Below are 10,508 nucleotides of genomic sequence, written 5' to 3' on the forward strand. Positions count from 1 at the left end.
GAATGCATACAATGTGAATATGAATTAATAAAAGTTGCGATGGTATTATTTTACTTATGGACATTAATTGCTTTCAACATAAAATATAGGTTTTTCTGTTGTATTATGATGTGATTTGAATGATTTTGAGGTTTATTTCCATCGCAAATGAATACTTATCCTTCCCCGGTAAATGATATACTGTATACAAAATTAATAAAATTACGACTTGTAAAGAATCTTTACCCCCTCTCCATAGCTAATACGGCATAACTGTGTGTTTACTGATTACAGTTTTGCCGTATTAGCTATGGAGAGGGGAAGAAGTATTCTTTGACGAGTCATGTTTTATTAATTTTGTATATATCATTGCCGGGGAAGTGATATCTACGTTGCGATGAAATAAACCTCAAATCATTCAAATCACATCATAATACAAACAGAAAACCTATATTTTATGTTGGCACAATAATAATCCATAAATAAAATAATACCGTTGCGATAAACAATTCTTGCAGGCTCTCTAATATTACTTACCCTCTGGAGTGACGTTAATTTTCGTCTATATCATAGTTGCAAAACTCGAGTCGCCTTGAGATGAAATACCATCAATTATAGTTTAGTCGCTGTTTTTTTTATTGACTGAAGAAACGGGTACTTTACTCTAAATCCAATCTGTGATTAAAATAATCGAATGTTTGTTTTATTTATCTACGGGGCAAAAATAAATATTTAATTCTTAACAATACTGATTCTGTGAGAGCAGAGCATCCATCACATTTGTTTACATTTTGGTATCCATCTGGTGTCGTGTTGAAAGTATATATACAGTACATATATATTGGAGAATTCTGTAAAACGCCGAGCTGAAGATTTTTTATGTTAACTTAAACACTGAAAGTCACTAAGTGTAATAACAGTGAACTTGAAGATTCAAAGCGAGATAATGCAAGTAATTTGATTTAAATGTAGTATATTCGGCCTACACTTCACAGAATACACTTTCGACACTTGACGGCACACTGGCTGTCACCCGAGCTCCTATGCTGTTTGCACAGAGTTAAAAAGACAATATGGCTCATTAATTTGTTGCTTATTACGGTTAATTATAAATAATGTCTAATCAAAAGTTAGTTTGGCAAATTCTTTATATCAGGCCCGTTTTAAAACTAATTATCGTCTTATGTAGTGTTGATTTGAGTAGGACGCAACTCTATTGTCTCATCGTTAGTTGATTATGTAAACAAATATGAACTTTTTACGAGTGGACGTGATGCTGTCAAAAGGAAAATGTCAAAATTTTCCTCTATATACTAGGCCTAGTCTTTAAGCCATATTAGCCCTCATTTACTCGTAGATAAAAGGCGTGACAACTTGTCGTAAAGTAATGAGGTGGGTTCCCCTATCACAGGTTGGCGTAGGCTAGTAATCCCACTTTTTCCGCAATAATGCTAAGAAATGTATGAAAACAAGATGACCGGTCAGAGAAATATATTAATCATATAGTGTAGTAATCTAGGAATGATAGTATTTAGCTTAAACGAGACTAGCCTAGTCTTGCGCTCATCCTGTAGCCAAAACCGATGAAGTACCATCAACTGGAGTCAGCCATTGCCTAACCTAAGCTAGGTCTATGGCACCATTCATTATAGGCTACTTATATATGCATAGTTTATGTGTAGAGTACAATTTAAGAGATGTTATCATGGCTTACTACTACTTTACAAGAAAGGAGACTTTTTCTTACCAAGTGTATAACTGGCACAGGGTTTTAGGTTGGAGCAAAGCCCCTTGTCTTATAGAACTACTATAGCTTAGGTTTGGAACTTAGGCTATATTTTAATAGCATATATATGCCAGCAAAGATGTTGTTACCCACAGCTTATCAGTTAACTAGGAAAAACATAAGTAGTTACAAACAGACATATGTATGTAAATACTTCGGCTATTATTGACTGGCCTAGTGTTACAGTCGTCGCGAAAGGAGCCATTCCCAAATTCCAGTATATTAGTGCGGTGCTAATTGCTGATTTCTAGCCTCATGAATACAGTTGTTGGCATCTTACAAATAGGCCTAGGTAAAGACCCTATGTTTTAATTATACACAGAATTACTCATAGTCTTACACTCATTAACATCACTGGTTCAGCCTTTGTTTTTTCATGTATCTTTTTCTTCGTTTTCTTCGAGTTTGTTGAGGGTTAGCAGCCATAGTATTAATTTATGTATAAGACTGGGTTAATATATACTATGCACCTGCTACCATTGTTTTGTCCTTTGTTGTTGAGAGGTTTCATATATACTTTTTGGTCACATCATCTTTGAATTTATTGCTATATCTACATAACCATTTTTTGCTGAATAGACTGTAGTAATGTTTGCTCTAATCACTTATTTCCTCCCTAGACTGGCTTTTGTTAATATGTTAAGACTATGCAGTGGAAACTTACATACCAAAGTTTTTTTTATATGATTGTTTATTTCATTTGAGTAATTCTCAAACAATAATTGTCTTTTATTTTTATAAAATAAATGTCTTTCTATTTCATTCTAGTAATTCTCGGTTTCTTTAGGATTTTGGAAATTTCACTTTTAAGGCTTTGAAAAGTCACTAATATTACAGTTGTCATTTATAAAATTATATTTCTCCAAATGGTTCTTGTAGTTGATCTCTCTTATTAATATTTTCCTCTGGATGGATTATGTTGTGCATCGAAAGTAAACCAAAGTACCTAAAATAACTTATATTTGACTTCCTGAGAGAAAACTTTCTACTAAGCTAAATTTGTTCTTACTGATATAAATATGTGTAGCATGGTATTAGTTTTTAAGATTAATGTAAGGTAGTGTATCCGTAAAGTGAAGGCAAATTAACAGAGCCTAATGATAAACTAAGTTAACCTACGACTGTTTTAAATTTAGAATTTAGCACTGCACTGGGATAAGCACAAATGACTTTTACCTTAGGATTAAGATGAAATTGAGTTAATTCCACTTTATAATCATTGCACGGTAGTTTAGACTAAGGATTAGTGTATATTAGCTTAGCCATAGGATAACACAATTTGTATTAGCTTTTGGATACCCAAAGTCAGCTTAGCTATAGGAATATCCCAAATTAGCTCAGCCCTAGGATTGACTGATATCCTCACAGTCTTAAGATATGTGCACTTTACCGTAGCAGTAGGATTAGTGCTTGTTACCATAGCCACATAATAAGTGTATTAGCATAGGATTGAGATAAATGGCTGGTAGCCTTAGATTTCATGCTGGTTAACTGAATCTAAGTATGGGCAGCTTCAGGATGAACAAACTTAGTTTGATTGTGTCATAAATGTACAGCAGCTTAGCCTTAGGATTAGAGTAGATTAGTTGCATTTTGGGAGACAAAGTTAAATAAGCATTTGGTTACTGTAGGTTAGCTTAACAATCAGGTTAGCTCAAAGTATCGTAGCCAAAGGCTGTTTATAATGATATAAATGCAAATTAGCCTACCCCTTTGCATAACTCCTTTGCTTGATCTGAATATGATAGCAATTTTGCTTAGTCTTATAAATACAAGTTGAAGTAATACTGCCCCAACTCTCTTCTTGAGTCTGGGCTAGTAAAACCTTTAGGTTAGCTGTCCCCTTTGTCGTGGTCTAAAATAAATTTTAACAGCCTTAAAATAAGCAGAAACTATTTTAACCTTGTGATTTATGAAAAAATTAAGAGTTCCTTTTGAAAGTTTATTTAGACTTGCAATCAGAAATAGCCACTTTAGTTGCAGGTTTATTGCAACTTGATTTAGCCTTAGATTATGTGCAAGCTATCATTAACATAAGATTAAAAAAATGTTAAGTATTCCTTAGTTTAACCAGACCACTGAGCTGATTAACATCTCTCCTAGGGCGGGGCCGAAGGATTAGATTTATTTTACGCTTAGATATGGATTGAACTCTGGTTATCCTGTCTCAGGGATAAAATGTTAATGTAAGTTAATGCAAAGATTTGTGTACAATACCTTAACAATAATTAAAAGTTAGGGAGATTTATAAATAAATATATATATATATATATATATATATATATATATATATATATATATATATATATATATATATATATATATATATATATATGTATATATATATAGTATATAAGTTTGAGGTTATGCTTGGTTTTAGGATTATTGCAAGTTACCATGTATGTATGTATATTAACATATACTGGCCTGGTCATAGAATTGACAGCATATTGGCTGAGTGTTAAGGTTAACAAAGTTAGCAGCTTTAGAATTACTGGAACTTAACTTAGCTCTAAGACAGATGGAGTTAGACTTAGTCTTCAGACTAGGGCAACTTAGATTAACTCTATGATAACTCGTCTTTGCAGTACCAAAAGTTGAATAAGTTAAGAAAATCACACTTGGCAAGCTTCCGTTGAATTATTTCTGTCTGTTTAAGTTGACAACTAAACGCAGCAGAAGGAGTTTCACATATTGTTATATGAAATTTTTCCTCTTAAGGCAAAGGTTGGGGGATGTCTCATGAAAGAGAAATCGTGAAATAACATGGTGACATTGATAGGTCAAATAACGATAGACCTAGGTCGAGCAGCTGTCTTAGGAACGCCAGGTTAAACAGAGTATAGGAATGATACAAAGCAATTTGTTTTTGATGGCATTTAAGCAATGAAAAATAACGAAATGAGAAGTAAATACGATGTAGAACCATCACAGATGTGAATAAGTAACCACATAACGTACACCAAACCGTAGGCTACCTCATGGAAATTGCCATCTGTTGAAAGTTCCCTCTTTTCTCTTCGTAGGTGCGCCTACCGTAGGAGGTGGTTCTCACGTTCTCAGAGAGCCTGCACAAATAATGGTGGGTTATTGTGTTCTGCAGTTAAAGCCAAGATTTTCCTCAATGGTTTGATCTGCAGGTTTGTCACATCAACTAGATGCCGCTTCACGACTCTTCTGTGCTGCAGGCAAGTATAACACGCGTCCTTGTTTGGGATCTTGCAGAAATATTATATATATATATATATATATATATATATATATATATATATATATATATATATATATATATATATATAAATTATTCATATGCATATGTGTGCGTGGATATGTATGTATGTATGTATGTATATATATGTATATAACGTGTGGGCGAGAGAAAAGAGATCGACTGTGGAAAAATATGTATTTTAAAAGGTATGTGACGAGTCGAAGTTGATAAAATCTTAGGCGGAAGCAGCCTTAAACCTGCAAGCTATTATCCTTTTTCAATTTTCCAGACTAATCCTCATTTTTCTCCTTTCGAGAGCAAATGGCCTGGCGCTAATTAGCTCGGCTCCGTATTTAGACAAGTGCTTCTTTTTCGTGTCTTGGAGGCACGGGAAATATGAATTGGTGTCAGGATTTTTTTTTCCACGGCATATTTCTCATTTCTCAGGTTCTGTTATCCATAGACCTAGGTTTCATTATTGTTATTTTTTTGTGTGTAACGATATAGCGCTTTTGCTGAAAGGGGCAGAAAGAAGTTTACTTTCCGTTTGCGTTTATTTTTTTTTTTTTTACTTTATATTTATATTTACTAACTATTTTTTGCCGGAAGGCACGATACGCTTTTGCAAAAGTTTGTGAAGAGTCGTGGAAATGATTTTAATTTCCATAAACTAGTGACGTTATCAGTCGAGTTTTTTGTTCTCGGTCTGTCAACTGTAGGTAGACACAGACAAAACACGTATCTACACCCTGTCAGTCTAAAGACGGGAGACTTGCACAAAAACATGTCTTCCCTTAACGTAAAAGCAACAAACTTATTTTTTCTCCGTCTGCACACTTTCCCCTCTTGCTCCGTCGATCCCTTGACACCTGGAGACTGACGCTTGTTATTGCCGTAACGTTTTAAATAAATAGTTTTTTTATGGAATAAATGAATTTTTTAAGAATAAGTTACTTTTTTAGAGTAAATTACTTTTTTTTTTAGAATAAATTACTTTTTGTTTACTGTACCACGGAAATTTTCCCTCTTCCTTGATGGTTATGTTTCCCTCGCCAGGACTCTGTGCTGTGGTGTATTTCCTACTGACGGGTACCCAAGGGTTTCAAAAGGATTCAGCCTTGCATGCTAAAGGGTTTCAGAAAGCTTGAACCTTGCGTGCTGAAGAGTTTCTAAAGGCTTCAACCTAGCATCTTACAGGGTTTCAAAAGGCTTCAGTCTTGCATGTTAAAGGGTTTCAAGAGGCTTCAACCTTGCATGTTAAAGGTTTCAAAAGGCTTCAACCTTGCATGCTAAAGGGTTTCAAAAGGCTTCAACCCAGCATCTTACAGGATTTCAAAAGACTTCAACCTTGCATGTTAAAGGTTTCAGAAGGCTTCAACCTTGCATGTTAAAGGTTTCAGAAGGCTTCAACCGTACATGCTAAAGGGTTTCAAAAGGCTTCAACCCAGCATCTTACAGGGTTTCAGAAGACTTCAACCTTGCGTGTTAAAGGTTTCAGAAGGCTTCAACCTTGCATGTTAAAAGTTTCAAAAGGCTTCAACCTTGCACGCTAAAGGGTTTCAAAAGGCTTCAGCCCAGCATCTTATAGGGTTTCAAAAGACTTCAACCTTCCATGTTAAAGGGTTTCGAAAGGCTTAAACCTTTCACCTTAATGGGTTTCCAAAGGCTTCACCGAATAAATGAAAACTCGGTATCCATAGATCAGATCGTAAAAAATCTTAAAGCAATGATTTGATTGCGACTAAAATATCTCGTTGTCCAGTCCTCCAGAACGTGGAATAATTGGCAGCTGTAACACCAATCAGCGATTGGGTATTTCTGGCCCCGCGTTCCGTGCGGACGGGGGAACGAATCCGGCTCCCCAGCGCCGAAATAATCGTCTAATCACCGTGATTCGGGATTAGTTATAAGCCAGCGTTTTTAACATCAGATCGCCGAGTCTTATCATTAAATTCATTAGACAAATTGAGTCGGCCAAAATCGTTTTTTATCGTCGATCAATTTGTGTTTTATTTGTTAAGGTTCTCGCCACGAATCTTCAAGGTGTCTGTCGATTAATATTTCAGGTATTGTTACGATCAGTAGGCGACGTAATGGGAGTTTAATAATGATAATCTAACCGTTTTTATTCTTTTAACAATTTTTTAAAACATAAGTTTTTTTTATCGGTCTGTCTAGATTAGAATCATTCGACTGGGCGTAGATACAAATTTGCCTTCAGTTATTATCCCGAGGGCAACATTTTTACAGCAGAAAGTGTAGATAATTTCTATGTGCTATATATATATGTATATATATATATTATCTATATTATCTATCTATCTATCTATCTACTATATATATATATATATATATATATATATATATATATATATATATATATATATATATATATATGTTAATTGTGATATCAACTTCATGATTTCTTCACACTTTTTAGATACGCTTTGCACTACAAAGCCTAAGATCCAAATAGAAGAATATGAAGAAAATCTGAAATCGTAGCGGTATTCGAACTTGCATCCGGAGCATCAGAATGAGGCCACATTTCCCACTGGCCACAGTGCAGGCACACTGTGCACTGTAGGCATTATTAACGTTCTTTGCAGCGTCCCTTCGGCCCTTAGCTGTAACCCCTTTTACTGTATCTCCATTCGTATTCTCTTCCATGTTACTTTCCACCCTTTGCTGACAGTTGTTTCATAGTGCGAGGTCTTCCTCCTGTTACGCCTTTAAAATCTTTATACTCTCAAATCCTCTTTCAGCACTGAATGACCTCATAGGTCCCAGCGCATGGCCTTTGGCCTAAATTTTATATCCTGTTCCATTTCATTCCAACAGGTCATGCACTTATGTTGCAGGGGTCATATTTTCTTCTCTGGTTTCACTCTCTGTGATATTAAAAAAAAAAATGTGTTCAGTACCTGTTTCATACTTTAGAGTAGTGACGTCACAAAACCAATGTTTCTGAAGATGCGAAGGGAAGCTCGTACTCAGGCAGCCTCATGACTGGAGTGTTAAGTAACGCAGTGATGTCACTTTTTAATTAGTTGATTCGTAACATGTTACCTCGAGGAATGTGTGTGAATATCATAGGGAGTTTTTTTTTACTTATTGTCATACGGTACCTTCTGTCCCATTGCAAAAAAAAAAAATTAAATAAATAAGAAAACAAAATAAATTTTAAAAACTGGCAGTGGCATGTCAGGCTTGTGACATTCATTGGAAACGAATTTATTTAAGAATTTTTATTGTAAAAGTGTACCCAGCTCTCGTCAGCGGTAAATTAGAGCTGGACAGACTCTCAAAGCTCTTATTATTGTTGTATATACATATATAAATTACATAATTCGTACTTTGCATAACATACTGATCTACTGTGAACCCGAAAGTTTTAAACCATTCCAAACCAATTCGGTCATTCTAAACAGTTTCAACAATTACTTTCGAGTACGTAAGCCATCATCAGCGTCTGACGAGAGACAACGGAACCTGCTAACCGGACGTGAAGGGTTTTGGGGGGCGGGTTGCAGGGCAGGGGTTGTTGGGGGTAGGGTTAAAGACAGCGAGGGGGCGTGGCCTATTTTGATCGGTCAGAACACAGCAGCTTAGGAGGAAACTTAATGTGACCATGGGTGATGTTGGGACGTTCATTCAGTTGCTCTCGTGCTGTGGCGTGGATGGGTCGTTGTTGTTGTACGAGCTCGAAGCTACCCGCTCTCGCATCCGTGGCGCGCAGCAACTGGACGAGAACTTTGGAACGCGTCGAGGAAAAGTTTTTCTGATTTGCAACCAGTTGAGGGAAAACTTTTTTTTCTCTTTTTTCCCATTTTGAGACCGTTTAGGAAAACGTTGCCTTTCTTGGAATTATTCGGGAAAACACTTTCTTTTCTTTAAATTCTGTCAGGAAAGATTGTATTTTTCCTTGGAACTAGTTAAAGAAGCATGAGATAATTTTCAATTGCAAAACATTGGTTACGAAGACGGTTTTAGAAAAAGAAACTCGGCATTTTACGAAGAAAATAGTGTAACATATTAAGTTTTTGATTAGAGAGCCTTGCCAGTCGACTGTTATTGGATTAAAGAGACATTTAACGTACTGAAATATAATAAGATAAGGAGCATGTAGTTACATATCGTCCAGTTTTACTTTCGAAGAGAGATATATATATATATTTCCATTATCATCAGGTAGGTTCATTCACTGTTTTCATTCGCCTGATAAAACTTTTTATTTTTTTCAGATCAAGTTATTTTTTACTGTTGAATAAAATTTTTATATATTTTTTCTCATCAAAACAAGTAATGTTCAGCGACGTTATATTTATTTAAATTCTTATATATTTTTTCTCATCAAAACAAGTAATGTTCAGCGACGTTATATTTTTTTCTTTAAACATTAGAGCAAATTGGAAATTGTCTGAGAAGTTTTATTCGTGTCCCTAAGTTTGAAATTATATTTCGCTGTCAAAGTGTGAAACGATATTTAAGCATTAAGTTTTAGAAAGATATATTTGCTTAGCTAATTACGAAAAGGGCGCGTAAATTCGCAAGTTTCAAATAATTTAATCACGCGGTTGAAAAGTCTTTTTAATTCGCAAACTTGTTCAGATATTCAAATAAACTATACGGAAAAGGTATTTTGACCTTGAAAATATATGTGAATTCATAAGCCATCCAAATTTGAATTCCAGATTTTGTTTTTATTTATGCTTGTTAAAGAATTTGAATAAAAGATTTTGATGCCTTCGTTGTAGAATTTATTTGAATTCCTAACTTTGAAAATTGGAGATACAAGTGAATTAGCAAGTTTGATGAAAATGTTTGAAGTTATTGGTTTGAGAAGATATTTGAATGCACTAGTTTGCGAAGGCAGTGCAATCCGTATATTCCTGAGTTTGAAGATGTTAGAATCCCTAAATTTCAATTATTAAAAAGTACGTTAAAGAGTTTGTAAATACAAATGAAAGACATTTTATTAATTCCTTGAAGGTATTTGAATAAGAAGACGATCAGATGAATTACTAATTTCATCACGTCTCGTTTGATGACCAAAATTTAAAAAAGTTATCTGCTTATCGTTCTTACTTTTATTATAGAGTGATTTAGCCGGGCCACCAGGTTTCGTGAGATTTTGAACGCGTCAGGTGAAATCATTATTAAGCCATTCATTTGATTTCGTTGTGACAGCCGGCGTGGTGAATTATGGGAGTAGTTCCCAGTGCGTGTGTTGGAGGACATGTTTGTAACTTTATACGTCCTGTGTCATTTACGTAAAGTACATGGGATTACCGTAATTGCCTGTGTTTATGATACATATGTATATATAAATATACATACATACATATATATATATATATATATATATATATATATATATATATAAAATTATACACACATAAAATATATATATATATATGTATAGATTTATATATATTTGTATATAACTATATACAGTATATATATATATATATATATATATATATATATATATATATATATATATATATATATATATATATATATATATAT

General features: G+C 34.3%; 1 protein-coding gene across 3 annotated transcripts in view; it reads left to right on the plus strand.

The window, feature by feature from the left end:
- The first annotated feature begins 772 nt into the window (after positions 1–772).
- LOC136846606 (connectin-like) overlaps positions 773–10,508 on the plus strand; it is a 298,368-nt gene continuing 288,632 nt past the window's right edge. Inside the window, exons 1-2 of one of the 3 annotated variants that reach the window (XM_067117497.1) lie at positions 773–2,057; positions 4,792–4,953. Coding sequence is in view for 1 of the 3 variants with exons in the window: in XM_067117494.1 (XP_066973595.1) it covers positions 1,367–1,371; positions 4,792–4,953 (167 nt within the window). In the remaining 2 variants the exon portion in view is untranslated. Of the gene's footprint in view, positions 2,058–4,791; positions 4,954–8,592; positions 9,168–10,508 lie in introns of those variants that run through there. The other 2 variants (XM_067117494.1, XM_067117495.1) reach the window with 2 other exon arrangements.

Source organism: Macrobrachium rosenbergii, chromosome 15 (assembly GCF_040412425.1).
Source record: "Macrobrachium rosenbergii isolate ZJJX-2024 chromosome 15, ASM4041242v1, whole genome shotgun sequence".
NCBI classification, from domain to species: Eukaryota; Metazoa; Arthropoda; class Malacostraca; order Decapoda; family Palaemonidae; genus Macrobrachium; species Macrobrachium rosenbergii.